Source organism: Oncorhynchus clarkii, chromosome 27, assembly GCF_045791955.1.
Source record: "Oncorhynchus clarkii lewisi isolate Uvic-CL-2024 chromosome 27, UVic_Ocla_1.0, whole genome shotgun sequence".
NCBI classification, from domain to species: Eukaryota; Metazoa; Chordata; class Actinopteri; order Salmoniformes; family Salmonidae; genus Oncorhynchus; species Oncorhynchus clarkii.
The window spans coordinates 32,527,176-32,546,530 of NC_092173.1; the positions used below are offsets into that span (position 1 = coordinate 32,527,176).

A 19,355-nucleotide genomic window follows, 5' to 3' on the forward strand; every position below is an offset into this window, starting at 1 on the left:
GGAAGAGGGGGGCTGTCAAGGTTGGCTGTGGATGGTGTGACCTGGGCTGAAACTGTGAAGGAGGAGGAGGAAGGGGAGGCGGTGTTGTTGTTGTACTCTGGATCCCCCCTCACAGCTGTGTGTGATATGAGAGAACCAGGCACGTCTCTCCCTTCGGCCCTCTCCTCTGTTCTCTAACCCCAATGAGAGCTGTGGAGGCAGGCATGGCTGCAAGGCGGATGCCCCTGCTGCTGCTGCTGCTGGAAGTGCTGAGTGGAGCATGTATGCCAGGGGATGGACAGGGGAGGTACAAGAGTGGCTGGAGGTGGAAAGGTGACAGGACCCGTGAGTAACCCCTCCTCCTCCAGCTCCCAAAACTACTACACTCCCTCTCTCTGTATCTCTCTTTCCCTCTGTCTGTCGCACACCCTCCCATGCACATCTCTCTCCCTGTTTTGATACATTTTTCTCTCTCTCTTTGATACCAGTTTGATGAAGTTGAGCTCTAAGCTTCGTGTTCATTCAGACGTGTCGTCTCCGTCCTCTGCTGACAGACAGCTGCAAATGGGAGGCAAATCATTTATCAGTGAAAAGATGAAAGACTGGCATTACCTGCCAGGCTTAGAATAGTAATGTGTGTGGCTCTGAGCTTTGTTTGCAGTTATTTAACTTTGTTATGACTACTTCTAGACATACTTTACCCTCACTCTCTTAATCTCGCTCACTCTAGTTTTCTCTCCACCTCTCTCCTACTGTATTTCCAACATTACTATTTCTCAGACACTCCATCTCAGACAGTCATTAGTTGATCAGTGTTGAGTTGTTAAAAGCTGTTGAGCGAGGCCCGACTGGCAATTTCCTTCCTAGTAAAAAGCTGAGTGTCTCTCTTCAGGCGTGAGTGCATTATAGATGCTGAGATGTGGTCTGTCTGGAGGGAGGGAGGGAGGGAGGGAGGGAGGGAGATAGAGAGACCCCAGTAATGAGCAGGGAGAGCTATGGTTCACTGTGGCTACCAGCACTGTCTGTCCCCCAGCTTTTAGACTGCAAGGCTAATGTGATTGTTTGGCATGCGATCGCTGTTTGACACTGAGCGATGAACTGGCAGAGAGTGTCCCTAACTGTCCTGTCCCCTTCTGGAGGTTGAAGGGAGATAGAGAAGTCTTGATACTGTTGGTATCTGTGAGTCTGCTTTTGTTCCAAGATGAAATGACTGACTGTGTGACACGTAAAAAGTCATGTAAGGTCTTCTGTCTTCTCCAAGGAGACCAGGTCAGTGTGTTTTAGCATCACTAGACAAGACACACTTTTTAGTTACTTGTCTGAGCTTGTAAAATGTGAGTTTTTCCCTCCAAAATATTGGCACTGGTTTCTCTCTGTATGTCAGGAAACATTTTCTTTATTTTATGTACAGTTGAAGTCAGAGGTTTACATACACCTTAGCCAAATACATTTAAACTCAGTTCTTCACAATTCCTGACATTTAATTCTAGTAAAAATGCCCTGTTTTAGGTCAGTTAGGATCACCACTTTATTTTAAGAATGTGAAATGTCAGAATAATAGTTAAGAGAATGATTTATTTCAGCTTTTATTTATTTCATCACATTCCCAGTGGGTCAGAAGGTTACATACACTCAATTAGTATTTGGTAGCATTGCCTTTAAATTGTTGAACTTGGGTCAAATGTTTCAGGTAGTCTTCCACAAGCTTCCCACAATAAGTTGGGGGAATTTTGGCCCATTCCTCCTGACAGAGCTGGTGTAACTGAGTCAGGTTTGTAGGCCTCCTTGCTCACACACGCTTTTTCAGTTCTGCCCACACATTTTCTATAGGATTGAGGTCAGGGCTTTGTGATGGCCACTCCTATACCTTGACTTTGTTGTCCTTAAGCCATTTTGCCACTACTTTGTTGTCATTGTCCATTTGGAAGACCCATTTGCGACCAAGCTTTAACTGATGTATTTAAATGTTGCTTCAAAATATCCACGTATTTTTCCTCCCTCGTGATGCCATCTATTTTCTGAAGTGCACCAGTCACTCCTGCAGCAAAGCACCCCCACAACATGATGCTGCCACCCCGTGCTTCACGGTTGGGATGGTGTTTGCAACGATCGTTGTTGGAAGGATGGTCGGACCAAGATGCAGCTTGGGTTAGGTTAATAATTTTTTTTTTTATGATAACCGGCACAAAACAAGAAAGAGTAACAAACAAAACGTACAGCTTTGTAGGGCTAAAAAGCAACAATACAAAATCAAGATCACACACACAACAGGTGGAAAAAAGGCCGCCTAAATATGATCCCCAATCATAGACAACGATAGACAGCTGCCTCTGATAGGGAACCATACCAGGCCAACATAGAAAATAAAAAACTAGACTACCCACCCTAGTCACACCCTTACCTAACCAAAATATAGAAGTAAAAGGTTCTCTAAGGTCAGGGCGTGACAGTGTTCTTCGGCTTGCAAGCTTCCCCCTTTTTCCTCCAAACACAACAATGGTCATGATGGCCAAACAGTTCTATTTGTTTTCATCAGACCATAAGACATTTCTACAAAAAGTACGATCTTTGTCCCCAACCGTGGTCTGGATTTTTTATGGCGGTTTTGGAGCAGTGGCTTCTTCCTTGCTGAGCGGCCTTTCAGGTTATGTTGATATAAGACTTGTTTTACTGTGGATATAGATACTTCTGTACATGTTTCCTCCAGCATCTTCACAATACTTTTCGCACCAAAGTACGTTCATCTCTAGAAAACAGAACGCGGCACCTTCCTGAGCGGTATGACGGCTGCATAGTCCCATGGTGTTTATACTTGCGTACTATTGTTTGTACAGATGAACGTGGTACCCTCATCCATTTGGAAATTGCCCCCAATGATGAACCAACACTTGTGGAGGACTACAATTGTTTCATGAGGTCTTGGTTGATTTCTTTTGATTTTCCCATGATGTCAAGCAAAGAGGCACTGAGTTTGAAAATAGGCCTTGAAAGACACAAAGTAGATGCCCTTCCCGACTTGCCAAAACTAAAGTTTGTTAACAAGAAATTTGTGGAGTGGTTGAAAAACGGGTTTTAATGACTCCAATCTATGTGTATGTGTCACGACTTCCGCCGATGTTGGCTCCACACCTTGTTCGGGCGGCGTTCGGCGGTCAACGTCACCGGCTTTCTAGCCATCGCCGCTCCCTTTTTCATGTATCCATTTGTTTTGTCTTGTGTCCTGCACACCTGGTTTTCATTCCCCAATCAATCTACATGCATTTATTCCTCTGTTCCCCATCATGTTCTTTGTGTAGGATTGTTTGTGTTACGTGTGTGTTGTTGACGCGGCTGACTGGCTTGTTTTTTCTGTGTTATTTTTCACGAAGATGTCTATTGTTAAACTTTATTCTTGTGACTGTTTTGCGCGTTTTGCCTAAATAAATTGTGCGCCAGTATGCACACATCTGACAGTATGTAAACGTCAGACTTCAACTGTACCTTGCTGATGACTTCTTGGTATGGTTCCAGTCCCGAAGTGTTGTGTTTCATGTCAGGTCAGTCAGTCCACCCTGTCTGATGGCCCAGTGACTAGGGCAAAGAGCTGCTGTGAGTCTGCAGTTTGGAGATGTGTTAGCTGTCGTGTGGTTGGAAGTAATGGGGTTTCACTTTTCATTCTGAAGTTCTTTCTGTCTGAGTGGCTCACAGTCCCTATCACCTCTCCTGTGATTTCATCTTAGAATGAGAAAATAGTTTTTGCTATGGCTGTAAAACCAAGAGTTTGTTCAAAAGTAAATTCTCACAGGTTCTGTCTTTCACTTCACACACACACACACACACACACACACACACACACACACACACACACACACACACACACACACACACACACACACACACACACACACACACACACACACACACACACACACACACAATGTTGGGGAATAATCAGAATTGGTTGGTAACATAGGTAAGATGTTTTATATTCATGATATGTTTGTAAGTTACATCTCATCAGAATGTTTTTGTATAATACTGTGGCGGGGTTTGCAGTCATCTGAGAGAGGGGAGAGGTCAAGCGCGGATCTCTTGGCTCCACAATGTCTGTGTGCCAGTCAATGTGTCTCTGTGATCTTGTCAAGATAGGATGGATTTGATATATGCCTGTTGATATGGAGGATTGGTTTATGGTTCTGAGTTTTAGAAAATAACATGTTTTAGGAGACAAAGCTGAACGATTAGTTATGCCTGTGCTGTGTTATCCTGTGTGTGTCTTTGCTATAAAGGATTTCAGTTGAAATGTGGAAGGGACTCTCAGAGAATTCATTGATAGACACTGAATTGATCTGAGAGTCACAGGGTTGTGATAGAGCTCATATAATTAAACACACACACACACACACACACACACACACACACACACACACACACACTAAAAGTAGGTGTACTCTCTGCCAGTCAAAGCTATTGGTACCATGTGGGTTTTATAGTAGTAAATTAGGGACCCTGGTCTTGTCTGGTGTGATTTATCAGTCTGTGTTTCATATCTTACCTGACCCCTCACCTCTCTGACCAGAGACAGAAGACAATCAAACACCTCTCACTGACCTGAGACAGAAGAGAATCACACACCGATGAATATTAATGCACATGTGCAAGACTAATTCTGCTAACTCCCATCGTAAAAAGTACAGATGGCTGCAGTTGAGGATTACAACGATGTACTGAGAAGGGCAGGCCTGTGTTTCATGCCAAGGTTTAAAGTTTCACTGTGTTCTGTTGTCGCTACATGCTTAAATATTGACATCTGTATAGGTAACTGCAATAACCATGGTCCTGCAGAACGTCTTTCAGTGTCCAGTGGGTTTGTGTCTCTTCATCATTTAGTAGCTGGATGTGTAAAGATGTACATGAATAAACGTTCCATTTGGCAGTGCCCTGTGAAAGACGGCGGTAATGATATGCATGAGCACAGCTTGCCCATAAAAAGTGATAATGTCATTCGAGAAACTCAGCCATTATTACCTGGGAGTAAATCTTCTCTGACAGGGCAGAGAGGAGCTCTCAGCTGGGCAAGGCACACACACACACTATAGCAGATAAACACACACACACACACACACACACACACACACACACACACACACACACACACACACACACACGCACACACACGCACACACAGGCACACACACACAGGCACAGACAGGCACACACACACACAGGCACACACACACACACAAACAGGCACACACACACACACACACTGCAGGCCTAGACCCAGAGTGCGCTGGAGGCCAGGAAGCGAGAGGATGTTAGTGTGTGTGTGATAAATAAAACACAGCTTTGTTTCTGGTGACTGAGTTGTCTCCTCTTGTTCTGTTTCACAGTAGATTGCTATTCCACACATTTTGCCATGAGGCTAAGAGAACATTTAGCAGTTTGAAAGCTAATTGCTTGTAATTCAAAAAAAGAAATCATGGCTTATGGTGTGTTCATATGCTATCTGGGGGCCCCCAAAGCTGTGGGGATGAGTGATATAGGCTGCATCCTATGGAGAAGGGCGAGAGGACGTCTTTGTTTCCACAGCAGGGCTATTTCTACTGCGTGACACCACCTCATCCCTGTGATGGACCAGCCAGATTAGGGATTTAGAGCAGATTTACACTGTTCTTTCCCACCATGCCAATAAGAGACAGATATACCTGTCTGGCCTGGCGAGCCCTCCAAGGAGGAGGAGAGATAGAGGAGGAGGGATAGAGGAGGAGGGATACAGGAGGAGGGATAGAGGAGGGACAGAGGAGGAGAGATAGAAAGATAGAAGAGAGAGAGAGTCTTATGAAAGTCAACTGATTTACCACAGATGGGAATTGCTTTTTACGAGGAAGGGAAGCAGAGTTGAGGAATGGAGCCTGTGTGGCTTTTATGAGCTGATATCGCTCCTCTCTCATCTCCCCTTTCTTCCTACAGGGAGGGTTAACATTCTGCTAAAGGACTGAGAGATAATTGCTGTAAACTGGAGTGGACTCACCGTCTTTCCGTGTGTGCGTGTGTGTGTGTGTGCGTGTGCGTGTGCGTGTGCGTGTGCGTGTGTGTGTGTGTGTGTGTGTGTGTGTGTGTGTGTGTGTGTGTGTGTGTGTGTGTGTGTGTGTGTGTGTGTGTGTGTGTGTGTGTGTGTGTGTGTGTGTGTGTGTGTGTGTGTTTGTGTGTGTGCGGGTGCGGGTGCGGGTGTGTGTGCGGGTGCGGGTGAAAATTGAGCCTTGACAGCCTGGCTCAGCAGGCAGGGAAATGTTTCTCCAAGGACATTTATCCAGGTCAGTATGAGACTCTGACACTTGTCCACTATCAGACATGTCCGTGTCACATTGCTACTGCTTGTGGTTAGTGATGCTCTTTCAATAGACTTTTAAATAGACACCCTCTGTTCAATTAGCTGGATATGTATCCAATTCAACCCCCTCACAGTATACGTACCAGATACTTTATATTTCACATTATTATTATTTTGTCCATCAATGCCTTACATACACTCTATAAGACACAGGTAGACAACACTGTTCCTGGAGTGACGCAGCTACTGCAGGATTTGTTCCAACTAAATCAAATCAAATTGTATTTGTCACATGCACTGATTACAACAGGTAAGGTAGACCTTACTGTGAAATGCATACTTACTTTGCTTTATCTTGGCCAGGTCGCAATTGTAAATGAGAACTTGTTCTCAACTTGCCTACCTGGTTAAATAAAGGTGAAATAAACAAGCTCTTAATCAACAATGCAGTTTTAAGAAAATAGAGTTAAGAAACTATTTACTAAATTGACAGGGGGTACCGGTACCGGGTTATTTGATTAATTGTTCAGTAATCTTATGGATTGAGGATAGAAGCTGTTAAGGAGCCTTTTGGACGAACAGGTACCACTTGCTGTGCGGTAGCAGTGAGAACAATCCATGACTTGGGTGACTAAAGTCTGATCATTTTTTGGGCCTTCTTCTGACACCGCCTAGTATATAGGTCCTGGATGGCAGGAAGCTTGGCCATAGTGATGTACTGGGCTGTGCGCACTACCCTCTACAGCGCCTCACGGTCGGATGCTGAGCAGTTGCCATACTAGGTAGTGATGTAGTCCGTAATAGTTTGCTTTGTGATGGTTCCTCTGAGGGCATAGTGGGATTTCTTATAAGCGTCCGGATTAATGTCCCGCTCCTTGAAGAGCGTCAGCTCTAGCCTTTAGCTTTTAGCTTGTGCGGATGTTGCCTGTAATCCATGGCTTCTGGTTGGGATATGTACGTATGGTCACTGTGGAAACAGTGACGTTAATGTACTTATTGATGAAGCCGGTGACTGAGGTGGTATACTCAATGTCATTGGCTGAAACCCAGAACATATTCTAGTCTGTGCTAGCAAAACAGTTGTGTAGCTTAGCATCCGTGTCATCTGAACACTTAGTTTAGTTTTTGCTTGTAAGCAGGAAACAGGAGGATATAATTATAGTTAGATTTTACAAATAGAGGGTGAGGGAAAGCGTTGTATGTGGAGTAAATATTGTCTAGATTATTTTTTCCTCTTGTTGCACCTGTGACATGCTGGTAGAAATTAGGTAAAACGGATTTAAGTTTGCCTGCATTAAAGTCCCCGGCCACTAGCAGCTCCACTTCTGGAGGAGCATTTTCTTGTTTGCTTATGGCCTTATACCCCTCAATGAGTGCGGTCTTAGTGCCAGTGTCGGTGTTAAATAGATAACTCTCTAGGTAGATAGTGTGTACTACAGCTTATCATGAGGTACTCTACCTCAAGCGAGTAATACCTCAAGACTACCTTAATATTAGACATTGTGTACCAGCTGTCCACCACAAATAGACACACACCACCACCCCTCATCTTACCGGACTAGGCACCACACCTGGCCAACCAAGCTAATTGATCAGTTCAGTGATTGCCTAAATTCAACACCTGGTCTTCCAAGTCAGTTGAATCAAAAACATGAAGTGCCTTTGGCACTCCAGGACCAGGACTATTTAACAACATTATCAAACGGCACTGCCATCCTATATACAGTGGGGCAAAAACGTATTTAGTCAGCCACCAATTGTGCAAGTTCTCCAATTTAAAAAGATGAGAGAGGCCTGTAATTTTCATCATAGGTACACTTCAACTATGACAGACAAAATTAGAAACAAAATCCAGAAAATCACATTGTAGGATTTTTAATGAATTTATTTGCAAATTATAGTGGAAAATAAGTATTTGGTCACCTACAAACAAGCAAGATTTCTGGCTCTCACAGACCTGTAACTTCTTCTTTAAGAGGCTCCTCTGTCCTCCACCTGTATTAATGGCACCTGTTTGAACTTGTTATCAGTATAAAAGACACCTGTCCACAACCTCAAACAGTCACACTCCAAACTCCACTATGGCCAAGACCAAAGAGCTGTCAAAGGACACCAGAAACACAATTGTAGACCTGCACCAGGCTGGGAAGACTGAATCTGCAATAGGTAAGCAGCTTGGTTTGAAGAAATCAACTGTGGGAGCAATTATTAGGAAATGGAAGACATACAAGACCACTGATAATCTCCCTCAATCTGGGGCTCCTCGCAAGATCTCACCCCGTGGGGTCAAAATGATCACAAGAACGGTGAGCAAAAATCCCAGAACCACACGGGGGGACCTAGTGAATGAGCTGCAGAGAGCTGGGACCAAAGTAACAAAGCCTATCATCAGTAACACACTACGCCGCTAGGGACTCAAATCCTGCAGTGCCAGACGTGTCCCCCTGCTTAAGCTAGTACATGTCCAGGCCCGTCTGAAGTTTGCTAGAGAGCATTTGGATGATCCAGAAGAAGATTGGGAGAATGTCATGTGGTCAGATGAAACCAAAATATAACTTTTTGGTAAAAACTCAACTCGTCGTGTTTGGAGGACAAAGAATGCTGAGTTGCATCCAAAGAACACCATACCTACTGTGAAGCATGGGGGTGGAAACATCATGCTTTGGGGCTGTTTTTCTGCAAAGGGACCAGGACGTCTGATCCGTGTAAAGGAAAGAATGAATGGGGCCATGTATCGGGAGATTTTGAGTGAAAACCTCCTTCCATCAGCAAGGGCATTGAAGATGAAACGTGGCTGGGTCTTTCAGCATGACAATGATCCCGAACACACCGCCCGGGCAACGAAGGAGTGGCTTCGTAAGAAGCATTTCAAGGTCCTGGAGTGGCCTAGCCAGTCTCCAGATCTCAACCCCATAGAAAATCTTTGGAGGGAGTTGAAAGTCCGTGTTGCCCAGCAACAGCCCCAAAACATAACTGCTCTAGAGGAGATCTGCATGGAGGAATGGGCCAAAATACCAGCAACAGTGTGTAAAAACCTTGTGAAGACTTACAGAAAATGTTTGACCTCTGTCATTGCCAACAAAGGGTATATAACAAAGTATTGAGATAAACTTTTGTTATTGACCAAATACTTATTTTCCACCATAATTTGTAAATATATTCATTAAAAATCCAATGTGATTTTCTGGATTTTTTTTCTCATTTTGTCTGTCATAATTGAAGTGTACCTATGATGAAATTTACAGGCCTCTCTCATCTTTTTAAGTGGGAGAACTTGCACAATTGGTGGCTGACTAAATACTTTTTTGCCCCACTGTATGACAACATTGATGTATGTATGGGGAAGTTGTATCTGTTGTAGCAGTGTTGGTTAAATAAGAGAGTGATGATGATGAGCTGTGCTCTGAGTGTTGTGGTTGGGTTAGGGTCAGAGGCCAGCTGGGGCTTAGATGTTGGGACCACAGATCCTCTCTCATCCCTGTTAGTTGCTCTGCTCACAGCCCAACCCTCAGCCCTGAATCTGGCTGTTATTTTAAAAGGCTGAAGGCCTCTCTGTGTTCGGTGCAGAGGAGCATGCAAAGTAATGACAAATGTTGTACATAGCAATTATCATTGATTGAATCATTATGATGATCATCTGTATTTGGAAATAAGTTGGTTCTGTTCTGCCAATGGCTCACACACATACACTCATGTACTCTCTCGCACACACACACACTCATGTACTCTCTCGCACACACACACACACAAAAAGGCACACACAAACAGGCACACACACACACACACACACACACACACACACACACACACACACACACACACACACAGTGACTAATACAGCTGGTAATTAGAATTGGGAACCAGATGCTTTCTATATTTTCCTGTAGAGGTCATATTTCAAGTCCACTGCTTTCTCTCCATTGCCTCCCTCTTTCACACTCTTCTCTCTCTCTCTCTCTCTTCTCTCTCTCTCTCTCTACCCCCTCTCTCTCTCTACCCTCTCTCTCTCTCTCTTGCTCTCTCTTTCTCTTCTCTCTTTCTCTTCTCTCTTTCTCTTCTCTTCTCTTCTCTCTCTCTCTCTCTTCTCTTCTCTCTCTCTCTCTCTCTCTCTCTCTCTCTCTCTCTCTCTCTTCGCTTCTCTCTCTCTCTCTCTCTCTACCCTCTCTCTCTCCCTCTCTCTCTCTCTCTTGCTCTCTCTCTCTCTCTCTCTCTCTCCTCAAGGCTCCAGAAGGTTTAAACACTTTTTAATTAGGTAACAATGAGCTGAAAATCTCAATTACTGTACCTCTCACAAGGTCAAAGGGGCGGGCGGTCGAAGGGATGGGTGGACTATCATGGGCCAGGGGTGGAGGAGGGGGGACAGGGTTTGCAGGCATCCATCCTGGTAGATGCTATCTGCATCTTTAATTCACTGCAGTGTACAGAATTGTAGACACCGTATTCCCTCTTTCTCTCTAACTCTGTCCATCCCAATGAACATGTGCAAAAATAAACCTGTATCTAATTAATGCAAGCAGCTCAGAATTAGAGTCTATTTGTATGCAGCTGTTTTGCTTCATATTGTTCATTATAGATTATTGTCTCTGTTTTAATGTTGTTCTGAGAAAGGCTCTTTTGAGTATCAAGGTTTTATTGGGTGGAAAAGGACATTGCAGGTTGTGAATTATGAGAGGAATTGAAACTTTTTTGCCAGGGGAAGTGAAAAAGCAGGTGGACAGCGCAGATCGGACACAGCACATAAACACTAGGCTCTGAAAGGCCTCAGGGCGGAGCTGAGGCTGGGTTTTCTGGGATTCTCAGGAACTCTAGAGGTCAGGGGACATTCAAGGTCTTAAGAGGTTAAAAATCAGATGAGACCGTCCCTTGAAGTTTAAGTCTCTTATTTGCATGCTACTTAGTTTGCTCTGGTGACATCATTTCAAACACTCAGACTAGCAAACATTTGCACACATAAACATTCTGGTTTCCACATCTGGAATCAAACATTATACGTTTCCCGTGACCTATAAAATTCTCTGTGCTACTTCACATACATTTCTCAGTTTCTAACACTAGGGACAGTAGTGGTCTTAACACAGACCCTGGTGTAGACCTGGGTTTCTGGGACATGGGATACTGTTGTCTTTCCGACTGCTGTCAAATTTAGAGTGACTAAAATTAAACTTGAGAGGGAAATATTTTGTGTGAGTAAATAAGAAATTAGCCAGAGTGGTGTCGCCCTAGAACAGACAGATGAGACGGCTAAAAAGAGCCTAGGTGAACTAGAAAATTAGTTCGAAAAAGGTGATAATGGTATGCTAATGACTGACACTCTGACACTCTCTGATTTGAGACTTATTGAAGATGACAGTTGGATATCCTGTGGAGAAACAGTCCTGAACTAATTACCAGAGGCTGGGTGGATGGGGCAGAAGGGCCAGAGTCACAGCTGTGACAATGATAAACATTCTAACTGACTAGGCTATACCAGTATCATTATCATTACCACCTTATTTCAATCAATTGACATCTATGATGTCTTAGAAGGAATATAACTTGTGACTATTACGATATACATTTAAACTTGAGTTCATTAGATATGCCAGAGCTATTTGGGATTGTCACTGTTGAAGAGCAGGCTAAATGTGAACATCTCAGTGTTTGTTCTTCTCCTTAAAAGACAGGATGTCAGTTCTTTCATTACCACTTGAGCTGATGAAGCGCTGAGTTTATCCTCAAATATACCACCATTGCGTGGGCTCTCCAACAGGCCGACAGCAGCTGACAGCAGAGCTCCATCCAACCACACCAAAGCCAGGACAGACTGTTCAGCATCACAGGCACAATGTGCTGTGGCCCTGCTATGGCCACGGGGCCCCGCAGTGCCATATTTATCCCCTGATGAAGTGATAATTGGTCAGAGAGGCCTCACACCTCCCCTAACCAGAGGACTTTACACTTTACGATAGGCTGTTGTTAACCAACAGTGACACTGCTGGTCACGCTATTTGTCCACATGCATCCCACAGATGTGCCCACGTAGGTTAGACCCAGTGAACCTCTGTGACACTGCTTTATATGTAACAATATCGATACGGGGCCTGTAACAACCTATTCATTTTGGTCTAGATGTTGACAGTATGGCTTCCTTGTGTTTACTCCAATGGCGTCCTGCGTTGTACAAAGGCCCAGTCTAGCTGTGTGAGAGGTTGCCTGGTGATGTAGTGAACCAGGGAGGTCTGTGCGTCATCCGCCAACCCGTACGCTGACACAGCATCTACACTCAAACATTTCCTCACAACAATACCCCCTGCTGCCTCGACCATCAGCACCGGCACACTAACCACACTCTTCACACTCACAACATACCATGTTAACTCTGAGTCGGCTATTAGGGTTTTTTGACCCTGTGCCACATGTCAGGGGAGATATTAAACCCAGCTGTTTCCAAACAACATATAAACAGAGTGGAGAATTTGTTTCCGCTTGAAGTCAATGTGTTCTGACATTACAAAAGGGGAATAAGGGATGAAGAATTCAGTATGGAGCATGGGACACAACCCTAATGATAAACAGTTCTGCATTCTCACCACTACTATCACACCTCTCCTGAGGGGTGTAGTCTAAGGCCTGTTGTCATGTGTACATGTTCTTGATTCCTCTCTTTTGTGGTTACTCATGTTTTCAGAAAGATATTTCTGGAAAAGCCAGTGAGAACACCATGGAGGTAACTCTATATATGATCAAATATGTGGTTTATAAGTACTTGGAATTTCCTGTACTGTGCAGTCTCAATCTAGACACACAAAACCATCTCTGACACTGCAATCTGTACAAAATATGGAGCAGGCTGCAGGGTACTGGAGAGTACTGAAGGGTGCTGGAGAGTACTGAAGGGTGCTGGAGAGTACTGAAGGTTGCTGGAGGGTGCTTTTCAGGGTGCTGAAGGGGGATGGAGGGTGCTGCAGCAAACTGCAGGGTGCTGAGGGTGGGTGCTGAAGGGTACTGGAGAGTACTGAAGGTGGCTGGAGGGTGCTTTTCAGGGTGCTGAAGGGAGATGGAGGGTGCTGAAGAGTGCTGCAATGTGCTGGAGGTGCTGCAGCGAACTGCAGGGTGCTGAGGGTGGGTGCTGAAGGGTACTTCAGGGGATCATGGAAAGTATAAGTCAGAGTTGCCAGAGAGTGTAGTGGAACCAGAGCCAAATCTGGTGAGAACAACAGTGGTGCTGCGCTGAGGCTAATCATAGTTGATGAAGACTGGCAGTGGAGCTGCAGACTCAAACACAAATTGCCCTCTTTAATTAATCTACTAATTGGAAATCTGGAAAGAGACAAGGCTTCTGTTATTGTGCCCCACTCTCCCTTTGTGTCTTAATTTTGAAAAGAGGCTAAATTAAATGAGGCTTTTGTTGTGGCCAATCTTCCCTGCAGTTGTGTGGCTAATAAAATTACGAGTGTGAATAAAAACAGATTTATGATCATTCAGAGTGCGATCAAAAACGTGGCACAGGAAGTTGAAATACAAAGGACCAAACAACAAAATGTATTATTTCATGTATTTGTTTGACAAAATCAGCAACACTATACTAGCACAGCTAATGTTGGCCTATGTGAAGATGCATCATCCAATCACATTTGTTCTTCTCTCCATCAGTTGTATGTTACTCAAATATCCATTAGTTGCAGCTACAGCTGAGAAGCCCCATCTGGTAACGTCACCTATGGAACCAGATGTAATGCTTCATACATATACTGGTATGCTTCAGCAGTTTCCCATCATTTTAACAGTGCATTTTTATAAGGCCAAGCTAAGCATGTTTGTCTAGTTCCATGTTATTTTCCTGCTGGCTGTGTGTTCTCTAGTCCCACGGCCACATCCCTAATGCTGCTACCAGACCTGCATGGCGTGGATAATATACTACTGCTGTAGGATAAAAGTGGAAACAGGACTAAAATAGTCCCACACCACATAAAGGCAGTACTGGACATATTAACACCAGATGTGTAATACCGTGACATGCATTTTCCTCTCCTAAAGCCCTTCTCTTTAAATACATGAATGTAACAAAATGTTGTCTATGTCTCATATGCTATACTGATTTACTGCAACAAAGTATGAAGGATTGCATTAGAGACAGTATGGTGCGTGACCCATTTTGATGCTCTCTACTTTCAAGGACGGCATGGTGATTTTCCTCCAAAAAATGCACTTGATTTGGTTCGTTTTGTCTCGATGTGTTGAGACCTAGCAGATGGTAATGCAATATCCCTCGGCATGTTAGTACTCTGCCTCCATCCAGCCAGTCACCTGACACTAATACATTTGGGTGATTCAGTAGGGTGAGCCTGTAGGGTGATTCTGTGGGGTGATTCTGTAGGGTGATTTTGTGGGGTGATTCTCTGGGGTGATTATGTGGGGTGATTCTGTGGGGTGACTCTGTAGGGTGATTCTGTAGTGTGATTCTATGGGGTGATTCTGAAGGGTGATTCTGTAGGGTAATTTTGTGGGGTGACTCTGTAGGGTGACTCTGTGGGGTGATTGTGTGGAGTGATTCTGTAGTGTGATTCTGTGGGGTATTTCTGTAGGGTGATTTTTGTGGGGTGATTCTCTGGGGTGATTCTGTAGGGTAATTTTGTGGGGTGACTGTAGGGTGACTCAGTGGGGTGATTCTGTGGGGTGATTGTGTGGGGCGATTATGTGGAGTGATTCTGTCATGTGATTCTATGGGGTGATTCTGAAGGGTGATTTTGTGGGTTGATTATGTAGGTGGGTCTGTAGGGTGATTCTGTGGGGTGATTCTGTAGGGTGATTTTGTGGGGTGATTCTGTGGGGTGATTCTGTGGGGTGATTCTGTGGGGTGACTCTGTAGGGTGATTTTTGTGGGGTGATTCTCTGGGGTGATTCTGTAGGGTAATTTTGTGGGGTGACTGTAGGGTGACTCTGTGGGGTGATTCTGTGGGGTGATTGTGTGGGGCGATTATGTGGAGTGATTCTGTAATGTGATTCTATGGGGTGATTCTGAAGGGTGATTTTGTGGGGTGATTATGTAGGGTGGTTCTGTAGGGTCTTTATGTAGGGTGATTCTGTAGGGTGATTCTATGGGGTGATTCTGTGGGGTGATTATGTGGGGTGATTCTGTAGGGTGATTTTGTGGGGTGATTCTCTGGGGTGATTCTGTAGGGTAATTTTGTGGGGTGACTCTGTAGAGTGATTATGTGGGGTGATTGTGTGGAGTGATTCTGTAGTGTGATTCTATGGGGTGATTCTGAAGGGTGATTATGTAGGGTGATTCTCTAGGGTGGTTCTGTAGAGTGGTTCTGTAGGGTCTTTATGTGGGGTGATTCTGTAGGGTGATTCTGTGGGGTGATTCTGTGGGGTGACTCTATGGGGTGATTATGTGGAGTGAGTCTGTAGGGTGAATCTGTAGGGTGAGTCAGTAGGGTGATTCTGTGGGGTGATTCTGTGGGGTGATTCTGTGGGGTGACTCTATGGGGTGATTATGTGGAGTGAGTCTGTAGGGTGAATCTGTAGGGTGAGTCAGTAGGGTGATTCTTTGGTGTGATTCTTTGGTGGGATTCTATGGGGTGATTCTGTAGGGTGAGTCAGTAGGGTGTTTATATGGGGTGATTATGTGGGGTGATTGTGTGAGGTTAATCTGTAGGGTGATTCTGTAGGGTGACAATGTGGGGTGATTGTGCGAGGTGATTCTGTAGGGTGATTCTGTCGGGTGAATCTGTAGGGTGATTATGTGGGGGTGATTATTTGTGGTGATTCTATGGGGTGACTTTGTGGGGTGATTGTGTGGAGTGATTCTGTGGGGTGAATTTGTAGCGTGATTCTGTAGGGTGATTTTGTGGGTTGACTCTGTAGGGTGATCCTGTGGGGTGATTCTGTGGAGTGATTCCATAGGGTGATTGTGTAGGGTGATCTATGGGGTGATAATGAAGGGTGATTCTGTAGGGTGATTCTGTGAGGTGATTGTGTGGCAGAGGGGGAGGGATCTGGTAGGCCTTGATAGGGGTGTGTGGAGAGACCCACTTTGTCTTTTGTTGCATTTCATGCCTTGGTTGAATTTGTGACCTGCCCCCTGGCCCTCTGATGACTCACAACTCACATCATGTTTCAAGTTATATCACTGTTCTTTGGTAAACACAAACTGTAGGCTGAAGCTTTAGCATCTCCTTCAGATGTTTTGGCTGAAATGTAACCATTTGTGCTGATTATATATGGACTAGGGTTCAGCCATCTTTGTTTATTGGAATCAGGATAAGAGAAGGAAGCAAGCCTTAGGCGTTGGTCCATGGAACAACCTGTATTCATATCTGGGTCAACTGTGTCAGGTTTAATATCAGACACTGATTTCACATAGAGCTGCATCAACCTGAAGATGAATGTCAAGAGTGTCAAATAATTATAATAATTATTTTAATAATTTCTCTCTGTTTTCTCTAGTGCTTTTGTGTCTATCTGACACTTAATCCATTGGGAGTGTCTATCTGACACTTGATCCATTGAGAGTGTCTATCTGACACTTGATCCATTGAGAGTGTCTATCTGACACTTGATCCATTGAGAGTGTCTATCTGACACTTGATCCATTGAGAGTGTCTATCTGACACTTGATCCATTGAGAGTGTCTATCTGACACTTGATCCATTGAGAGTGTCTATCTGACACTTGATCCATTGAGAGTGTCTATCTGACACTTGATCCATTGAGAGTGTCTATCTGACACTTGATCCATTGAGAGTGTCTATCTGACACTTGATCCATTGAGAGTGTCTATCTGACACTTGATCCATTGAGAGTGTCTATCTGACACTTGATCCATTGAGAGTGTCTATCTGACACTTGATCCATTGAGAGTGTCTATCTGACACTTGATCCATTGAGAGTGTCTATCTGACACTTGATCCATTGAGAGTGTCTATCTGACACTTGATCCATTGAGAGTGAAAACTGAGATGAGCTTGCCAAGTAATAAATTGAAACTCAGCGGGTTGCACAAGTGCTGGACAGACGCATGTGGAATAATGGTGATATTGTCAGGGAAAAGTAGGCTGCTATTTAAGGTTCACTAAGACACTAGATGAACACCAGATATGATTTCCATATGAGTTATATGAAATGCATGAATTTCAATGTGTATGAATTTCAGTGTGTATCGTTTTGGGTTCAGTAGTTCAGTAGTATATCATTGAGTAATGATGCTGTCAGAAGTTGTATGAATGATAGATATCTCTCTGAAAGCCAGTAGGATTGGACAGGAAATCCCTCTCTGACAATATTATATGGTTAAAGGAGTTACAAGGGAAAACCTTATGAAACTTTCTGAATAGTTTTATGGCCTATAATTACCCTGACATTAATCTCAGGGCCCTCTGGCAGCATATCAAGTGAATACAAGTCTTGATTTGGTCATGTGACAGAGTTGGACAGCATGAGGTGATCTTATTCTTCAGGTTTACACAGGGTCATATAGTCATCAGACATATTTAGAGTTGAGGGAAGATTGCGGTGTAGTCCTAACAATGGACAACCTCTATTCCATGTAGATGGGTGGAAAGGAGATGTATCGCAACAGAGTCACAGAGTTAGAAACCCTTATCCTTAAATGCTTTACCATTGATTCTACCAGTGGATGCAGCTCAAAATAATGGCTGGAACGGCGTCAAACACATGGAAACCATTGGTTTGATGTGTTTGATAACATTCCACTGATTCCGCTCCAATCATTACCACGAGCCCGTCCTCCCCAGTTCAGGTGCCACCAACCTCCTGTGCAATCTACGCATTCCATGGGGACAGTGTAAACATATGATTTATCGGTCAAAGTGGGGAGACACTGAATTCTCACATTGTAAATCTTTCAGGATCACTTTGGAATTTCGACTCCCACTCACTCCTTCCCTCAGGTGAAATAGGTTTATTTTCTCACAACCCTTAAAATCCCTAAATAGTAAACCAAGGAGACAGTGCCAAGGACAAGCTTGTAGGAAGAAACTCTGAAGGGGAATACCATCCTCCTCTTGCTGGCAAAGAAGATTAATTGTCCTTTTTAGTGAGATAGTGTTGTCTTGAAACACTGATCCATAACTAACTTGTTTTAGCCAAACATGATGATACCACAAATAATCCACACAGTCATTTGAAGCACTTGTACAGAGCTCAGTGATCTCCTTTCAACGTCTCTCTGGGGAAATCAAAGCGATTCCACGGACAAAACGATAACTCTTACCTAACTGTGAACCAATGTTCCCTGCCTAAAGTTAGTCCAGTGAGAGAACATGGCTAGTTGTGTAAGACTGACGATTTAGCCTGTCTCTTTATGGCCCCTTTGTGGTTGCACCATCTATCTGTGGACACGTTGTAGCAGACATCATCAAGGTGTTGGCACAGCCTCTGGTAACTAAGCTACGGTATTGATCCACTCCTACAGAGAGAAGATCATTAGAGAAGTTGGCCAGACGCCTGCCATGTTTTTTTTCACACAGGCTCATTTCCATCTCCTCTAAACAATGTTGTACAGATTGAGGACGTGAGTTGGTTTATCTGAGGACTCTCATCTGACTGTGAATATTCAGTCTGTGTTCCTCAGATTTGCATACACATGTCCCCCAAACGACAAGCACAGATCTGTGGGAGCGAGAGAAGGTGCAAAGGGAGAGAAAAGTCTGGAGAGGGGTGATAGTGTCTGCTGTGCTGTTTGTTTCAGCCTGACTCCAGATCAGATGGTGACTGACATACAAGCAAAACAACTTGTCTGTGTGTTTTCCAACTGGAAATGATGGAGAGGTTCCTAGCAAGTACATGTTTATAGGCCATATTTGAATATTAGTCATTAGGTTTTGGTTCACAGAATATATGTAGAAATAACCACAGCCTGTGTAAACACTATAAGAGTCATATAATGGGTATACCATTAACTCGGTTACACAAACACCATCAGACCAACAACATTGCTTAACGATTGCGTGAGTATTGAAAAAAAAAAATTCTAGACATTGAAATTCTGAACATAGAAATGACATTGTGTTTGACATTGTGGTATTGTGGCGTATTAGTCGAGTCATGACCCATGGAC

The 19,355-nt window shown here is 44.0% G+C and overlaps 1 protein-coding gene across 1 annotated transcript in view; it reads left to right on the forward strand.

Annotated features, from left to right (window-relative positions):
* Positions 1-203: 203 nt before the first annotated feature.
* Positions 204-19,355, forward strand: part of LOC139385488 (roundabout homolog 1-like) — a 400,054-nt gene continuing 380,902 nt past the window's right edge. The window contains exon 1 of the mRNA XM_071130588.1: positions 204-324. Coding sequence (XP_070986689.1) covers positions 204-324 — 121 coding nt within the window. The remainder of the gene's footprint in view (positions 325-19,355) is intronic.